The sequence below is a fragment of the Falco cherrug genome, chromosome 2 (genome assembly GCF_023634085.1).
Source record: "Falco cherrug isolate bFalChe1 chromosome 2, bFalChe1.pri, whole genome shotgun sequence".
NCBI classification, from domain to species: Eukaryota; Metazoa; Chordata; class Aves; order Falconiformes; family Falconidae; genus Falco; species Falco cherrug.
The window spans coordinates 15955173-15974245 of record NC_073698.1 but is presented as its reverse complement, the minus strand read 5'-3'; the positions used below and the strand labels follow the sequence as shown (position 1 = coordinate 15974245).

Below are 19073 nucleotides of genomic sequence, written 5' to 3'. Positions count from 1 at the left end.
CTAAAGAACACCAAAAAAAGGGCTACCTTATTTGATACTTTCCTGAGTATCCTCCCTCAACACCAATTATTTTCACCTCCTGGCCACTTCATAGCCACGTGTGATTCCTGGCTATAAGACACGTCAGCCAATTTCTGTTCACCCCAGCCTGTCCCTGAACTCACGAAAATCTGTAGTTCTCAGAACATCACTTAGCCAACAAGCTCTACCAGTCCATCCTCCTGCATGAAATGTCACCTCTTCCTTGTTCTGAACATTGATTCCTATCAGTTTCATTTGAGAACTCTAACCACACAATATACTAAATTTCATGTGAATATCTGTAAGAATTAAAGCTAAGGTAGCATATCTTAAACTATAAGTTGTAAGAAGTAATCAAATATTTCAATACAGGAATTATTTAATGTATGAATATTTACTAAATCTGTTCCTAAATGCCACATATACTCCAGATATACAGGACTTAGCTAAAAGAATTGTTAAAATATCACCGTGTTTTGTAGTATTTCAGAATCAGCCCTAAATTTTGAGGGGGTTTCCCATCATATAAAAAGGAAGAAATGAAGTTTTCAGAGAAGGCTGTGCAGATGAAAGGGAATAAGCATCTAGAAATAAAACTGAAAAACAAAAATCTAAACATTTAAAAAGTACATCAATAGTTTAAAACCACTTCAAATTCTATCTGTATCTCCACATAAAAGTATTTCTTTGAGTATTTCTATTTTACTTTTACCTTTAAAGTATCAGGTAGAATACATTATTCAAACAAAAGAATAGAATTACACTATACCTTGGAAGGCGTTCTGCTTCTTTCCCTCTCATTTTTAATGCTTTGAAGTTTTTTTCCCAGTCCTGTTTGCTAGAAAGATTTGTCTTCACCAGAGTATCAACATCTACTTGGCCAATTACGATCCATTCCTTTTCAACATTATTTTTGATTTCATGGAAAAGAAATATTTTCCAGACTAAAAAACTATAATAATGTCTTCAAGCTATATTCTCTAACTTTTGTGCTCCTACTTGTGCTCCTACAATTACCTACAGATTATCTTAGTGCAAAAATCAGGAGATATAAAATGATTTGACATATTCATACATTTAAGGATAATCAAAACAGATCTTGAATAAGAGTAAAAAAACAGCTCTAATACTGTAGTTTAGATTCTAAGTTTCAATGGGAACTGTACATATGATTCAAGTTAGGTATGTGCTTAAGTGGTTGGCTTAATGTGAATGGACTTACTAAGCTTTTGCTTATATGCCTTGCAAAAAAGGACAATAAAGCACAAATGTCACTGTTTAGTTACTTCTAGAATGTCTGAAGCCTAAACTGATACAAATCTATGGGGGGAAAAAAAAAGCATGAGTCAAGTATTGAAAATACCTTGAACAGATTAGAAACGTCTGTCAGCCTTCTGAACAAATCCTCTGCTTTACTGAAAGCAGTCAGAAATCCATTTGCATTTCTTTCAGTCATATGAGTGAATATAGACTCTTCCTCTGCTTCACTTACACCCCTAAACTGATTTGGAATGGAAATGAATCTCTTCATTTCTCTGTAATATCTAGCTCGTACTTCTTCAAAAGGAGGTCTGAATTGCAACCGGCCTTGCCTAAAAAGTGAAACAAATCATACAAAACCTATTATTTGAATGTAATCTGAGCCAGAATATTTTCTTAATAGGAAAAAAGAAAATATCTTACTTGAATGTTAGATCAATATTTATTTCTGGTAAATTTTCATTGAGTGCTTCTAAGCCCATTTGATATTGATGCTCCAGAGCTTTGTAAAGTTGATGGTTCCAGTGCTGTCTCCAAGCTTTCATATCACATGATTTGAAACCCTAAAATTTAACAATGTTTATTTTTATTTTATTTTATTCCTCAAACTATAAGCTGGAACTGAGCACAGTACAATGCCTGAAAACCAGGATTTTAGTAAAGTTCAAAGAAGTACCACACATCGCTGGAACAGGTTCCACAAGGAAGTGGTCAAGGCACCAAGCCTGCCAGAGTTCAAGGAGCATCTGGACAACGCTCTTAGTCATATGGTTTAGTTTTAAGTAGTCCTGTGAGAAGCAACAAGTTGGACTTGATGATCCTTTTGGGTCCCTCCTAACTCAAGATATTCTGTGATTCTATGACCAGTTTGAATATTAAGAAGATCTAGAGCTATTATTTATTTCAAATGAATATAGGAATAAAAGAAAAATATTCAAATCAACCCAGTCTCTATGGCAGTTCAGCATAAGAAATTCACTGAAATTCATTACCTATTGATTTACTATGAGATTCTTCAAGGTTACTTTGCAATGCACGAGACTCTGCTAGAAATAAGATACAGAGCTGGCTGAATGACAGATCTAAACCTGTATCATACCCTTTGTTTTCTTATAATATATAAGCTACCTTTTAAAAGAGTATTTCAGAAAATTCTTGTGTGTTTCCACAGATCAACATTAACTAATAAGTAGATATAAGATTTTATCTTAAGGAATTCAGCTTTTCATTGGAATCTGCTACATTGCGCTGTAAGAATATGTAAAGCCGTACCATAACACTCAAGCCTGTAAATGGTCACTTCTAAGCCATCCAGGGATTTCCAAAAGGGCAACAAAAGGTAAAGAAATTGGAAACTTCCAGCTTATTAGGCTCTCATCTTATGTAATCGGATAGAGATTTTTCAGCCAGAGATTTGGAGGTGGTCCAGGGTTGCTTCAGGAAGCTACACAGTTCAAGGTCTGCCCTACAATTCAAGGCTCGCCAGAGGAACTCTTTCAACAGAAAGATTCCAGAGATGAAGAAAACCTGAAATTGTCTCAATTAAGCCTTAAGACAATTATAAATAGGGTTCTTAAAGAAATATGTAAAATCTTGATAACAGTAGCAGTAAGACTACACCATCTTGTAATTTTGGATGGTAAAAACAGGATACACTTGGTTAAGTTTTATCTCTTTTATTCAAGGGTAAAAAAAAAAAAAAGTGACTGAATAGAATTTAGTTAATTTTCCTCATAAAATATTCTGTAGTACCAAAACAATTTTCAACCAGATGTTAAAGCTAATATAGACTATTAATTTTGACAAAGTATACTGACTTCAAGATAAAAATTTGCAGACTACATTTCAAAAGAAATTACAAACCTAAGGCTAAATCTATGCACTCACTTATTACCCATATTATCTTCAGAAAATGGAAAAAATTGCAAGAAAAATACAGAAAAAATACTGCATTTATTTGACTGTTTATTTGACCATTATTGCTGAAGGCTATAGAAAAAATTAAACTGACTTGAATGCTAACTCAAAATAGCTTAGGTGATAGCAAGATCACCTAGTTAATTCAATAAGATGATATTTTTAATCAAAATCTTTTTCATCTTACCCAATGATCTTAAGAGTCTTTTCCAACTTAAACAATTCTGTGATACTATTCTAAAAGTTGACAGTAAAAAAGTGAACAAATAAAAATGTGGCTTTTAAATTACTTTAGGCAGAAATGCATCTTAATTCTAGATTTTATACGTATGTTCTATTCTGCCTGGGGATCACTCACGTCTGTACCAATTCCTTTATTCTACCTTGCATTAATGGCTCAGACACAACTGATATACATGACCTACGGTTTTCCCATTTCTTCATCTAACCCCTGTCATCTGACCAACTGTTGTTCCCCCATTACTACTATGTCATTAAAAAAATTATCCTTTTTATCCTCATCTGAGGTTTTACCTCACATCTGGCATCATCTAGTACACAGTCAGTTCTCCTGAGCTACCTAGTAATTCCTTAATGAAAATTAATTCAATCGTGCTATGTTTCAGTCTCAAATCTTGATTACTGTTGAAAAGTCAAATGTACACAGTCTGCAATATGATCGTGAAAACCTGCCTGTGACTCGAGGCTCGCAAAACCAGTTCTGAGCTCCTGGAGTCCATCCTTCCAACGCTGCTGCTGTCGAAGTAGATCAATATTCATGAGCGATACAACCTGTCAGAAGAATTTTAAAGGATAATAAACATATTTATCACCACTTAAATGAAAGAAAGGGTAAAGTAAGCTATAAGAGACGTGATTTCAGTTTCACCTGGAAAACATACCTTTTCGATGAAATTTGTGTGCCACTTCCTTAGTTTTCTATTTTCAGTGGAAAGCCGTTCAGCAGCAGCTTGGAGTTTTTGGATATAAGCTTCCAGTTCTCTAGGATTCTCCCATGTTATTTGAGCTTTTCCTCCAGGACCAGATTTTGAATGCTTGAAAAACATACAAACTTTGTAAGATTTTATGACAAATACAGCCCACCGGCTAGCATACAGGACACAATAATAGGAGAAATATGGTTTTACTCCTAGTAAAAATAGAGTACCTGCCTCTCACTACTGCACTAGAGACATAATAATGTGGCAAGTCACAGATGGCATATTATAGCTACAGCGACACACTGGGAAAGGATTAATGCCAGACTCTTAACAGAGCTTGAAATAAATTCACTGACGTTGAGACTCCTGCCCCACACACATAAAAAGATACCTCAAGCTAGGATGACACCTTAAACTCCTCCCTTCCTCTTTGGCCTGCACAGACCAAAACCCAAAATGTGACGCTTACAATTGCTATCCAACTTCACCTGTTTAAAATGAAATAATTTTTTTTTAATTATACTGTGAAATATTGACTCATCAGCAACTTCGGGCAGTTCCATTTCTCTGAGCTTTTTATCAAGATTCTGGGGGGTTTATGCATTTTGCTAAGTTTACAGCAGAAAATCAGAAGGCAAAAGCATCTGAAGTTCCACAGCTGGACCTATTCTAAAAGATGTAGGGCAGAAATCATATCAAATAGGAGATTACGTTGTGGTTTTGAACATTTCTGCACCATCACTGTCTTAGAGTCTGCACACTAAAGGAACCTGTGGCATAATCTGCAGCCAGCCCAAGAAAAATTTAAAAGACAATTTGAGAACTTTTGCCAGGACATTTTTGAACCTACAGTTTGGTCTTGAGTCTCCACCATTCTGTTTGAAGTAATCCCAACCCCAAACATCCCTTTCTTTCAGCCCTGCTCCTATATTCCATCTTGCAAAATGGTTCTCAGGAGTGAATTTCCAATTGTTTCTGTAATGCTTGCTCTGGAGGCATCATTTTATTGCCCAGTACAGATTTTATAGACATGTTATGATTCTCACATTGTAAGGGTGTTGGAAGAGGATGGAGTGCTTCAAACTGATCGAAACCAATAAACTGAAATTCATTATATAAATGTTTCTCCAGACAGAAAAAGAGATAAAGTATTAAAAAACTGTAGATAGTACTATCATTTTTAAGTTCATATTGCCCCTTCAAAGGAGAAAAATGAAAATAAATTGCTCTAAATTCCTTAAAAGACTCTAAAATTTCTATAAGTATAATGAAATTCCTAGCAATTGCAAAAAAAAAAAACCCAAAACAACTCTTCTCAGAGCAACTATATTATGTCTGATCATCAACCCTCTGTAACAAACTGCAGACATAGACCAATAATCAGGTAGATCCACAGATTCTTTGTTCTTAACCTAAAACAGAAACAATCTGCTTTCAACCTGCCCAAAACATGAATTAGAAGTATTCAAGATAATTATAAAATCCATAGCAAAACAGTGAAACCATTCCTTAATACTAATTTATCTCCAGAATAAAGTATATGATATTTTTACTAAAATAGACCAAAATAATACTATTTAGAACCATTGATACAGGAGTTATTTTCCCAACTATTAAAGAATTGACCATGTTGTGGTTCAAGTTTCAGTTCAAAGACTAAAAATAATCCCTGAGAGAGCATATTACTCTAATATCCAAAGTAAAAATGAGTAAGCAGCTGTTTAGATGACAACATATTAAAAAAAAAAAGCAAGCCTATGGATTTCATTAGATGCTAATTAAACAGATGCTATTACTTGTACGGGAAGGCTGCAGGTAAAAAGTTCAGCAATAAATACAGAAAAAGCAGCACAGAATATGCACAAGTATCCTTAGAACTCAAAATACAAAGAGAAGGGAATTCTTTCACCTTAATTATCTGTTCAAATGCTAAAGCAGATTGTAACATCATTGGTTTCTGACTTTCAATCATTTGTTGATCGATAGAATTATAAAAATGCGCCACCTGTAAAAGTGGAGAGATTAAAGTAACAGATAAAAATATTTATAGGCCAATAAATGTAATGCAGGATATTTCTGAAAGTATTGCCCAATCAATACCATTAAGAAATGAGAATTAACTACACTAGTAAAATGTTTACAAAGATAAAGTACCTATGTAACGCTAACGTGATCCCATTTTCTTGTAGTGATGAATACTAATGGCAAAACAGATGGCTACTTACACATTTCAGGTGATTATACTTCACCTTAAGTGAATTAGGTTCAGTCAATAATTTATTATAAGTGGAACACTTTCACTATTTTATGCAAATGTAGACATCTAGTGCCATTTCAGAGGCCTTCAAGTATCTACGACATCCACCAGGATATGACACAAGATCTAAAAAAACATCTGCCTACTTCCAGATTGGCAGCTGGTGTAAAAGGGATACCCTACAACTCTGTTTAGTTGTCCATATATAGACATCTAGTGCCTTTTGAGATAAGTAAGGTTTCCACTTTGGCACCTGTCAATGATCCAGATGCATGGCTATCTTGTAGGTCTTGTGTCATCTCTGCCTTAGCTGTGCAGATATCCGAGATACCAATGACACCTCAATGTGAAACCGAATTAAGCCTGTGTATCTACATAAGAATTTTTATCAATATAAACATATCTATTGTTGCATCTTAGACTAACAGAAGAAAACTTGACATTGTCTTTCACCTGAAATATAAGCCAAATAAAAACTTATGCAGCATTAAGTCCTATCTAAAAGTAATCCCCAAATAACCAAAACCACACTTCCATTAAAATACTTATTATTCTAAATTGAAAACTAGCAAAGGTGAAAAAAAGCTGGTCCATTTTATGACATTTTCATTCAGTTATAATAATCAGAAACTGAGACTAAAACCAGGAATCAATCAATTAATTGTCTTATTTTTGTATATTCATACAATACCTTCACATGGCTTTAATACCACAATTCATTTGGTTTCAAAAGACACCTTCCAAAATTGCAAAGCATTTCTTTACTTCTGTTTTAAGGACTTAGCTAATTTGTTCAAGAAACAAGTCACTTTTGTACAGACAAACACAGCAAAAAGCTTAACCACACAGTCAGAAAAGATAACAGTCTAGAAAAGTTCTACTACTAAAACTGGTAAGTCAGAACAGGAAGTTATCATGGCATTTAATCTTATACCTGTTTGAGGATGACCGCCTGCTTACAGAACTTTTGTGCAGTGTTTGCAACATGCTGTATTTTAGCTGGTATAGCAAAACCAAGCGCTGATAGCTGGCGTACTTCTCTTAGGAGAGTCACTAAACGATCTGAATAAAGTATGTTCAATGTTCCAGAAATGTGATCCAACTCCATTACAGGACTATTATCTTGGATGCTAAACCAAAATCAAATAAAACATATTAATTAATATAATTTGATATTGATCCTTTCTTTAGGTGCATTTTATAATACTATAATAAACACTTGTAAAAACCTCATTGTCCTTCTATTAAGTTTTTCTATGTTCATTAATGTTTTAATTTACTCAGAAATTATTCCAGTAACCTTTTACTTAATTCAAAGCCAGTGACAACGAGAAGAAATGAATAATGCCTACTGGTTTTCTCACAAAGTGTTTTCTGGCTCGTTACAACAGTTAACATGTAACTCACAGCTAGGCAGTATTTCTCAAATACGCTGAATCCATCATACTCTCTCACGCAGGCACTTTACAGGCCCTAGCCTTCAGCACTGCAAAGGGAAGAAATTCTCTGAGGGAATCAGTCCAAGAACTAGGACTCAGAACAGTGGAACATTTTGGTATACACAATCAGATGCTAACGAAAACATCAGCCTATCTTTTAGATTTTACTCCAATATTTTTTCCCTACTGTAGTAATGCTTCTACCACCATCCTTCTAGGCTTCTTTCATAAAAACTTCAGCTTTACTCATTTTTTCACTTTTTTCTCATCTTTTTCTAGTTCCCATATCCATTGCATTGCCCTTTGCAGTGAACTACCTATTTTATTTTCCTATTAATTACTCTCTTCACATCTTTTAAATGATAAATGATAAAATTCTATGGTACTAAGAAATTAGATGCCTATTGTATATTGGAGTGCCGAATCTGCTTATTTCTTACAGTCTAGTGTTTTTCACAAAATAAAAGCTTACACATAACTATCAACTCCTGCATCCTCTAAAACTCGGACAAACTTTTTTCCAAAGAAAGTTTGCAACACTCGGAGATGCAGACTGAAGCTATGTGGCCATTAAATTAGGAAAAATAATTCTTAAGATATATTTTAATAGCCCTTAAAGTAATTTCATTATTTTGGGGAACACAATTCATGAGGTTTAAATTGGTTTTCTTAGCCTTCTTTCACCTGCTTAATTATAAGAAATGCTGCAGTCTAAATAAACAGTTCATTTGTTATCTACATGTCCCATCTGTATACCACAGCTGTACTCTAATCTCAACTGGTTTCTAGACATTATGACTATTACAATGGATAACAACTAGTGAAAACATGCAAACCAAACATGTCTTTCATTCCAGGTGTTAATAGAAACTGCAAGATGACTTACTAACACTGTCCTGTACACCTCACCTTATCAACCAAGCCTGGCAGGATGATGAAATTATACTAAACTCTTCCATTTTGTTTCTCCACTCAGTCTCAACTCTGTAAATTTTTTTCTTTCGTCAAATTCTATTCAATAACACACTACAGATTTCAGCGTAAACATTACTTAAACAAGAATGTACTTACCAAAGTCCTGACTTGGGATTTGATAATTCTGACTGGATATTCCTAGACCAATCATCAAATTGATCTTGTTCATATATTTTCAACTGTTCCAGAAAAGAATCTGCACTTCGATGAAAAGTTTGAAATCCAGGCAAGTCAGACAAAAGAGCCTCTGCCAGCTTGACAGCATCATCCACCTTAAACACAATCACAAAGAAAAGCTTAACTTCCCCGTATTCAATCAGAGAAGAAAAATCACCACAATAAAAATCAGTATTACAAAACATCCAAGCAGGATTAAAAAATGGGGGGGGGGGGGGGAAAGAAGTTAATCCAGATGTCCAACTTCATATTATAGTAAATTGAGTCTGAATAAGTTGTCCACCAGTATTATGATACCCCAGAGCATCCCACCTGGTCTTTAATCTCCATAAAGATAAGATCCAATGCCAACACTCAAAGGCATTTCAAATGGGATTTCACACCCACATGTGGACAAATTAATCAAAATCCTAGTCAATACAATCAGTGGAGATTTGAGAGCAATTAAAAATTTAGCACAGTCTTAAGGAGACACCTAACTGACACACAACAGCTGAACTGAACTGCTCTCTAAGCCTTCAGCAGACCCAGCAGAAGAAAGAATTGTGAAACCTGCGCTGCAGCTGTTCTCTCTGCAGGACACGTTAACACCGCCACACTCCCTCACATTCAGCTGAAATGGGCCCTTGAGATTTCTGCAAATCACAGGTGAATGCAGATAAAAAAATACTGGGCTAACAGTTATTCTGGGAAAGTACCTTCTATTCTCATTCAAATCTACAGTTATTGTAAATGGCGCTTATGTTTACAGAAAACATTTTACTTTTCACTAGTCAATACTTTCCAAAAAGAATTCCAGGGTTTCCAACTGAAGCATAAATGCAAACTAAAGCAACTAACATAAGTTAAAATAGAGTCAAATATGTTTTAAACTCATTCTGTTGTAAAAGAACTCAAAATTGTTTGACATTAACTATTACTACAGTCTCTGTAGTAAATTCCCTGGCAGACACTGACTCAAAAAAGTACTGCCAGAGTCCCTTTAATGTCAAGGGCATACTACACAGCTCAGTAATAACAAGCGAGAATTAGGATGTCAGAATCTGGCTATCTTTAAATCTTAAATACAATTTAAGAAGCCCAGAGGAGGGCTAATAAGATGATCAGAGGCTGGAGCACCTCTCCTATGAAGCCAGGCTGAGAGAGTTGGGGTTGTTCAGCCTGGAGAAGAGAAGGCTCCGGGGAGACCTTACAGCAGCCTGACAGTGCCTAACGGGGATTTATAAGACAGGTGGGGACAGGCTTTGTAGTAAAGTATGTTGCAATAGGACAAGGGGTAATGGTTTTAATCCAAAAGAGAATAGATTTAGCTTAGATATGCGGAAAAAATTCTTTACTGTGAGGGTTGCAAAACACTGGCACAGGTTGCCCAGAGCAGCTGTGGCTGCCCCATCCCTGGCAGTGCTCAAGGCCAGGCTGGATGGGGCTGTGAGCAACCTGGTCTGGTGGAAGGTGTCCCTGCCCGTGGCAGGGAGGTTGGAATTAGGATGATCTTTAATGTCCCTTCCAACCCAAACCATTCTATGCGTTCATAATTTTGAAATGCAAACTGGAAGGTAAAATTTATTAAAACATCCTCTCAGAATTCTGGTGTTTTGTTTGTTTGCTTTTTTAAAAAAAATTAATTCATACAAGCAAGCAGTTCAGTGTATTACAAAAAGACTGTCTTCTGGGTCAGTTAATAAAATTCAACTTAGCAAGAGGCACCACTGACAAGGAATCTTGCTTATAGGACTCTTGGGAAGTCCACTATTTTTCTGTGGAGAACTGCCCACAAAAATCTCGAGTACCATGTTTTACATTCCATGATTATACTGTGTCTAAACAGTAACAAAATCCGTTACCTTCAGCTCCAGCTGCCGTACCCATACAATATTATTGACAACTTCAGAAAGGTTTTTGGCTGCCAGCGGTCCAGAAACATCACCAGGAACACCATGGCATCGAGTTTCAAAGTCTGTCCGATTGTCTAACAAAAGCAAAAGATTCATGTTAGACCAGAAATCTAGTAGAACAAGCTTAAAATCATTATTGTACTTATAAGAATATACTAGGAATATTAACATAATTCTAAAAGTAAATAAAGAATTCTAATACAAAATAATATTCTAATATAAAAAAATTAATTAAATACTTCTAAATCCATTTTTACCTTTGACATAATCTTGAAGTCTTGCTAGCAGTGTTTCCCTTTCAAAAAGCAATTCTTTGCTTATATTTGGATGCTTTATCAGTTCCTTATACTTCTGGAATGTTTGAAGAAGCTGGAATTTGAAGTTTAAAAAGTTATCTCTTTTTCCTGAAAAAAAATTAAACATGTTCTGACACTGCTTGTTAGTGCTGTTCAGAAGTGCTGTCTTTGGCCCCAGGTAGTTATTCCTGTGTTCTAAACCAACTACTTAAAATTCTTTACTTAAAATTCTTTAGGAAAGCTTTCAGACTACAAAAATATCCATACCTGCTGAGGATTGTCGTGAATTTCTGAAATAAATTTCTTCATTTTGCTTGCTATTTTTTGTTCCGCTGGTGCAATAATTCTTTCATACTGAGAGACTGCTGCTTTCCATAATGGCTAGAAATAATGAGTCCGTATGTTAGTTTAGGACTATCCATACAAACCATAAAAAGTCACAGAAAGAATGAATAAATTAAAAATAAACATTATACCTCTGTGTAAGGATTATAGTGTACAGGATTTAGGCCAGCAAAGGGTTCAAACACTTGGGCAAGATGTAAAGCATTTTGTTCTCCAGCTGGCAAAAAGAATGTAAGTTTTTCATGCAGTGTTCTAACAGTTAACACCTATAACAGAAAAAAATATGTTATATATCCAACATATTTTTTACATAAAACTTATATATAGATGCAAAAAGCACAAGTGGCACATCCCATTCCTCCCCTTTTTACAATAAACTTTTGAAAGGCTCAAGCAAACATGGATTATGGAACACTATTTGACTCTATAAAAGGCTATGAAAGTGTTTTAATTCCCTTTTTTACCTTAAAACAATGCAGTTTAATTCTGTGTCTAATGAAATAAAAACTTACAATTCAAATCTCTACCTCATCAAGTCGTTTGCCAAGTCTGGCTAACGATTCGGGGAAATATTTTTCATTTTTCCATGGATGTAGAGTATAATGTTGCCACAGTTGTCCAGTTAGGTATTCACAAGCTGACACCCATTGCTCACAAATCAAGATGCCAGCCTTTAGATTTTCTTTAACACTGTGAAAAGCATCTTCCCACAGATTCAAAGCTGCTAATTTTCTCTGAACATATCTACCTAATGAACCACCTAGAAAACAAAAAAGTATCCAAAAGCAGTATGTTATGTTTGTTTAAAATAACTCCTTTAAACAATACACCATATTCCAAACACATTTTTAAAAAATTAGTGTAATGTCTTGATTTCAAACCGCACAAATGTATCAGTAACTGATGATTTTGTTTCAGATTCAACAAATCTCTTAAACATCTCCAAGTTAAACTGAGGTTGGTCTAACATCAGAAGCTGATGGATTTGGATTCTGGCATCCACACAAAAGCACCAGCAATAATAGCAGTAGCTGGCTGCTCCCAGCAATCCTTCCCCTCATGCACAGCCACATCTGGCAGCAGCAGATAAACTCACTGCTTGATGCCTGTCCCAGAACGTGGGACTGCTGTTGAGAGAACGAGAAGCAACCTCTCCGCATCTCCTGCTCTCGCTTCCACATAGATTGAATCAACCTTCAAGTGGGGGGTTATGTAAATAAATTTTCTTCTGCCAGAGAAAGACAAGGAGTCAAACAGAAGCTAGACAAATCCAGACCACAGACTGAAAGGTCCATCTTAGTGTTATTAATTATCATCTTCCCAAGTAAAGCACGTGTGCAGGCATCTACCAGAACTGACTGAATTATTGGATACTATAAGGGAAATAATACTGATGGAACATAATTACAAGAGGAAAGCATCTTAATGCTTTAGGTTATCACTGGTGCCTTTAGGAGGAAGAAGATCTCTGCTCAAGGATCATTCTACTTTTTCTCAACTGTTTATTTCATAAAAACTGCATAAAGGTTTACCTATTACATCCAAGAGATTATGCATGCGTGGCTGTGAATAAGGATCATGTTCTGTTTGTCTCCACACACCATCAACAGTATCCTTAGTAGTCTCCACCAAATCCACAACTTCAAATAATGAGAGACTATCCAAGTTGTAATAATCCTAGGAAAAAAATATCCTTAATACAGTAACTTTGCAACTAGTATTGTAGAAACATTTATACTTTTCTGAAGCTGGCAATTGCTATAGTTTCCTAAACTTTCCTAAGTTTCTTGCTTAACAGAACGTGGCATAATCCTTTCAAAAAACAAGCATTTGCATACGTTTATTCATGTCAAGGATGCATTGATATCTGAAGTGCTATTAAAGCAAGAACTTTACAGGTGCCAAAAATTTTGCATGATAGCATTCGTTATTATCCATCTTCATTTTCAGTTTTCCTTTATATGATTTTATGAGTCAATTTCTAGTTCACAAACTGTAGCATACTGTTGTATTTCTGCAGCAGCTCTTAGTATTCAATGATTAAATCTGCTCCCAATTAAATGCTGGCATTCACCTCCACCATTGTCATTAGAAACTACATGAATGTCATTTAAAGTAAAATTCTGCCTAAAAAAAACCACCCTAAATATTTAAATATTTGAAAAAAGTGTACATATGCTGACATATATTTCATGAGTATTTTTACTAGTTTACAAATACATCACTAATCACACAAAAGAAAACATACTTTTGCAATGTCCTCAAATAGGTCTTTAAAATGAGCAGCTCTCTCTTTAGTACACCATTTACTTCCATGATGAGCACATTCTATCCAGAACTGAAATTCATCTGTTGGTGTAAGTATAGCTGCAAATAATAATGGGAAATGTTTAAATATGAAATACACAAATGGTCACAAAATATTTTCAGTCAGAACATACCTCCTAAAGAAAATTTTTACTATATCATTATGCAACTATCCTTCAACTTCTGAGTCTGCCTAGATGGAGGGCCAAGTTCATACCAAGAGACCACAGTTTAGCATCACTGATTCCAATCTACTCACCACAACCTGTTCAGTTTCACACTCTGCAGTCACTGGAATAATGAAGACTGAAAACGTGGAAACAAATTATTTATTCCTAATTTAAAATTAACTGTGAAAGATGTAACTGCAAAACAAACCTCGTACATCATCTTCACTGAATTTTGTTCCTGTGTAATTAGGATCTGATCTTCTGAGAACAGTACTCAAGCCAGCTTCAAGCTCACTTAAAAGTTTCTGGAGTTTGGGATCCAATGTTTTACTCCATCTCTCATCCTGCAATGAAAGTTTCAAAAACTGTCAGTCACAGGATAGAAAGACTATCGTTTTCCTCCCACTAATCTTAAAAAAACAAAAAATTATTTAGATTAGTGGCAGTAACCAACCACACAGCGGGACAACGTAACAATTTTTCTTGAAGTCAAGGAAAAGGACTTCATTTTTTTTTTACTTAATTCAGAATAATACTGTAAAAAAAATTTAGCACGAACTCAAAAGTCCGTTGTTTGGTCTATAAAGGCACTCTGAAAATGTGTTCAAAATTCTTTATTAATGAATTCTTTTAAGTTAAATTTGAAATCTACTTCTAAAGTAGAATCTGGAAATTGTTGGAATCAAATATTAGAAGTGATCATGTTTTTCTGAAATTATTTTATTGATATTATGACATAAAAGATACTAAAAATACTTAAAATGCTGAAACCCTGCTTTTTCAGTTTATGTAATACAGCCATAGTTGTTGGTTTTGACAACAAAACCCACAAGGGAAATATATTCTTTAACAGAACAGACTCAGAACATTGAAAAAAAGCAAACCTATGAAAAATGTAGCTGTATAAATAAATCTAGAGTCTAGCACATCCATCTGCCACACATTAAAGAATCAAAGTTTTCATTGTACAGACCTATGCATATATCAATGTGTATATATATATGTGTGTGTAAAATAAAAATATCTAAAATAAGAAAACCACTCAAGATGGGAATTACTGGTGGAAAGGAGGTAAGGAGATGGTGTCTCCATTAACCACCACTGCCCAGTGGTGTATTCCACATTTCTAGTTCAGACATATGTATGACTAGATTCCTCGTCCCATCCTTAATGATAGGAGGTGAAGTACCTTCTTTAACTTAGAAATTAGAACTACCATCTATTATTTAAGCTCTTAAAATATTTTATTTTAAAAACATAAAATATTTATCTCAGAATAGTTAACACACTATAGAATTTCAGTGTTTCAATATAAAACTACAGAACATTTAAACCGGTATATTGCTCACCTTCAGTAATACTGGTGCAAAAACTTGTCGTACAGCTTGATAAAGGGTGTTAATTGGTGAATCTAGCATAGATGACACAAGAATATTACTATGAAGATTATCTTCAGTAATTACATCAGGTCGCAGCTTAAAGAACACCAACACATTATTCTTTGATTCAGTAGCTTCAATCACTTCAATCTGTAATAATCAAGAAGACAGGATTTGTTTAGAAAACTTCATTGACTGAATATTATACTGAATTTATGTACACCATTTACACAAATTATTTTCATAAAAAAAAAATAAAATATGTCACTCCCTATGGGCTCTGATAAAATTCTGGTAGTATCTAATTTGCACAGAAAATGAAAACATTTATTATACTCATTCCTAAGTTCATAGGAACCTGAATTCCAACATCAAATACGTAATGGCTTTTTCATTATAAATATCTGTACACACCATAACTACTTGCACTGTTTTGATTTTGAAAACTTCACTTACCACTTTCTGGGGACAAACCAGAAACTCCATCTTGTGCCTAGAGAAAATTAAGCATGAAGTCTCTCTTTTTTTATTGCATTTTTATGCTACATAACCTTGGGAATATTTTTCCAAATATTCATTATTGTTCTCCTGAGTCTGTAAATACATAACTCTACTGCAATTCGTAAATTTCTCAAGCACAGAGAAAGGCATGCTGCTTCATCACTGAAATCATAAGTTGTAACACGACTCTTGTTTTCTTCAAAGTCCAACTTATGGGTAAATTTCCAAAAACTGACATTAAATCAATCATATAATTTAAACTATTTGTGGCTGAGGAGAATTCATAAAACAGGAGAACATTATTAAACATTTGATAAAATAACAGCAAAAAGATACACTAGCTGAAATCCCAAATTAGGTGCAATTGTAAACATCTGTGATCTTTTTTTCCCTATTAAAAGGAACAGAGGGCTAGTAAAGAAAGCTTTCAGTTTCACTGGATGGTATCAGAATTACTTTTTTATCCAGACTTTAGCCCAATGCCTACATTGTTTCACTGAGACAACAGGTACACATTATAGCCCCCATATGCATTTTTCCCACAGCTGCTGATGGTGGCTTTGCATGTTAGAGAGTGGCTTAGCAGCACACCCCAAAAAACCGGTACACACAAATATTCACTCTTGCATGAATATAGCACGCGCTAGAACTTCACCGAGCACCCAGAGGATTACACAAGGAGGTATGTAAGTTTCTGGTCGCCATAGCAGTTTGTATGGTAAGGACCCATCAGGTTTGTATGGTAAGGACCCATTCAGCGTGGAAACAAAAGGTAACTGACACAAGACAGCAGAAGGATGCCAAGGCGCAGGCTTTGCCTGTACACTCCGTGTAGCAGGCGCCGCACCACGTCCTGGTGGCCTGGTGGCATTCAGTGGCGAGTCACTTGCTGAACACACTCAGAGCAGGACACGGCACGCAACGAACTCTGATTATGGCTGGACACATCAGTCTGCGAAATACATGATACGGCTAAACGCCCACCCTGGGACTTGCCAAACCAGCCGATGTGCCACATCTCGGGAACAACCCGAACGTGGCTCCACCTGGCACCTGCGGCCAGGTAGCACGCCATTCCCCAGCCTGCATCGCACTCGCACAGCGACAATACGCAGCACTGAAACCACCCGCCTGCCCGGGCACAGCCCGCTAACGGCGCCGCACAGCTGGCCCTGGTGGCCCTCGCAAAGCGCCTGGGCCAGTAATTTCCGTGGCAGGCACCGGGAGCAGCACGGGTGGGAAGCAGCCGTGGGAAGACGCCTCCCAAACCAGGCACCGGCCCTTTATGACCACTGAACCCGGGCTCTGCGCCCCAAGGCGTGCACCGGGAGGCGGTGGGCACGCCGGAGCCGCCGGTGCCCGCCCCCCCGCCCCCGGCCGTACCCTGTTGGATGCGGTGAGCTGGGCGCCCGCGAGCTGCACGGCGAGCAGGAACTCATTCCCGTCGTCCAGGAAGCTGGCCAGCTCCGGGCGGGCATGGAGCCCCGCGGCCAGCGCCTCGCCGCCCGCAGCCGGCGCCAGGCCGAAGTAGTTCGCAGCCGTGGCCGAAATAAAGCGCTTCCTCTTGTCTCCCTCCCCGGCCATGCTGGCAGGCGGCGCCCCCCGCCCGCAGGAACAAGGCGGGGATGGATCCCGAGCCCCGCGGGAGCGCGCGGAGGGGTGGCGGAGGCAGAGCCGCTGGGCGGGCGGGACGGCGGCTCGCGCCGGGGTGCACGCCGAGGCCCGAGGGCTCCCGGCGTCCCCGCGTTGCCAGGCCCCGTCGCTGTGGCGACCGAAAATGGCGGCGCCGGCACGCTTGCGAGCTTGGTCCGCGTCGCGACGGGCAAACGCCGCGCCGCTGCGCCAGCGGGGCGAAAGGGGGAGGTCGACGCGCTCGGCAATCGGCAGGTAGGCCGGGCTGGGGGCGGGGCGGCGGTGGCCGGGGCGCCCCCAGGCCGCCTGAGGCGGGCCGGCGTCCCTCGCTCTCCGCACGGCCGCAGCCGGGCTCGCCTCCGGGAGTCACCGAAGCGTTTCTCCCGCCGCCAGCCGCGTTACGGTGTCACGGGCACCGCCGTGCTTCCTGTGATGTAAAGAATCAGTCACCACTATTCAAGTGAGCGGAGGTTATCTTTATTCGGCAGCGCTGGGTGCATGGGGGATCGCTCCACCAAAGTCAAGCGCACCGAGAGGATTTTTCAGTCCCCTCTTTATACAAGCTACTCATACCTATTCATTAACTTTCCAGGAAATCGTTTACATATTCATTACAATTTCAGGAACTCATTTACATATCTCACTAAACTAGTGACCATGATTTAAGTCCTTGTCTTTGCCACGTTGTATAAACAACAGGAACTTAGGACCAGATAGCCTTTGTAAAGATGACAGATCCAAGGACTTAGCAATTAGTACATCCGTCATGTTAGCAATAAGGGTCCTTGGACGTTTCCCAACTTTTAGCTAAACATAAGTACATCATCCTATAGATAAGTGGTACATCATTCATCATTCACCTGCCCGCTTCCGTTACCGCTCAGTTTCCGCTAACGAACCTGCGGGCTGGTTCATTACCACAAAGCAGCGAGGGGCGGCAGCCCCCCGGCAGGCCTGGCCCCAGGGGGCGGCGGGTGCGTGACCGGGGCTCCCTGACACCGGCCAGCAGCAGCGGGGAACCGCGGAGGAACGCGGTCCCGCCAGCGATACCCTCCCGCCTGAGGGACACCCTCCCCGCCGCCCCCGGCTTCCTGAGCCACACCGGGCTTGGAGGGCGGCAGGCGGCGGGCCAGGAGCGTGCGGTGGCGATACCAACAGCCAACGCTGCAGGGGAGTCGGGGTAGAAAAACACCGCTTCCTCCCCCAGCAGCTGCTCTTTAACTCGGCCCCCAGCCACGCCGCCGCCCGCTACCCGCACCTGCGGCTCCCGCAAGCGGCCGCCCCACCTCACGCCGGCCCCCAGCACTGCCGCCCGGCCCGGCGTTCGCGCTTCCCTGGTTTTATTTTACTGTGAACACCCACCGTAACCACCATGCGGCCTCAGTGCTCTGCTACCGCCCCACTCCCCCCCCGCCGCCCATTAAGCGCCCTCGGAGCCGCCGGTCACGCAGCGGGTCGGCCCGTGCCCCGGTGGCGCAGAGGGGCCGAGAAAGGCACGTGGGTGAGGCGAAGGCGGGGCGCGGCCGCCCGGCGGGAAGGGCACGTGCCTGGCTCCCCCCCT

General features: G+C 38.8%; 1 protein-coding gene across 2 annotated transcripts in view; it reads right to left on the bottom strand.

Moving 5' to 3' along the window:
- Window positions 1-18976, bottom strand: part of DYNC2H1 (dynein cytoplasmic 2 heavy chain 1) — a 177938-nt gene extending 158962 nt beyond the window's left edge. For both annotated transcript variants that reach the window (XM_055701234.1, XM_055701235.1), the window contains exons 1-18: window positions 17264-18976; window positions 15350-15529; window positions 14209-14344; window positions 13772-13890; window positions 13056-13200; window positions 12051-12283; window positions 11655-11789; window positions 11446-11559; window positions 11140-11251; window positions 10832-10956; window positions 8907-9082; window positions 7331-7526; window positions 6049-6144; window positions 4101-4253; window positions 3892-3990; window positions 1705-1844; window positions 1385-1613; window positions 791-918 (exon numbers count right to left, since the gene is read on the bottom strand). In XM_055701234.1, coding sequence (XP_055557209.1) covers window positions 791-918; window positions 1385-1613; window positions 1705-1844; window positions 3892-3990; window positions 4101-4253; window positions 6049-6144; window positions 7331-7526; window positions 8907-9082; window positions 10832-10956; window positions 11140-11251; window positions 11446-11559; window positions 11655-11789; window positions 12051-12283; window positions 13056-13200; window positions 13772-13890; window positions 14209-14344; window positions 15350-15529; window positions 17264-17464 — 2717 coding nt within the window. In that variant the 5' untranslated portion in view covers window positions 17465-18976. The remainder of the gene's footprint in view (window positions 1-790; window positions 919-1384; window positions 1614-1704; window positions 1845-3891; window positions 3991-4100; window positions 4254-6048; window positions 6145-7330; window positions 7527-8906; window positions 9083-10831; window positions 10957-11139; window positions 11252-11445; window positions 11560-11654; window positions 11790-12050; window positions 12284-13055; window positions 13201-13771; window positions 13891-14208; window positions 14345-15349; window positions 15530-17263) is intronic.
- Between the last annotated feature and the right edge of the window lie 97 nt (window positions 18977-19073).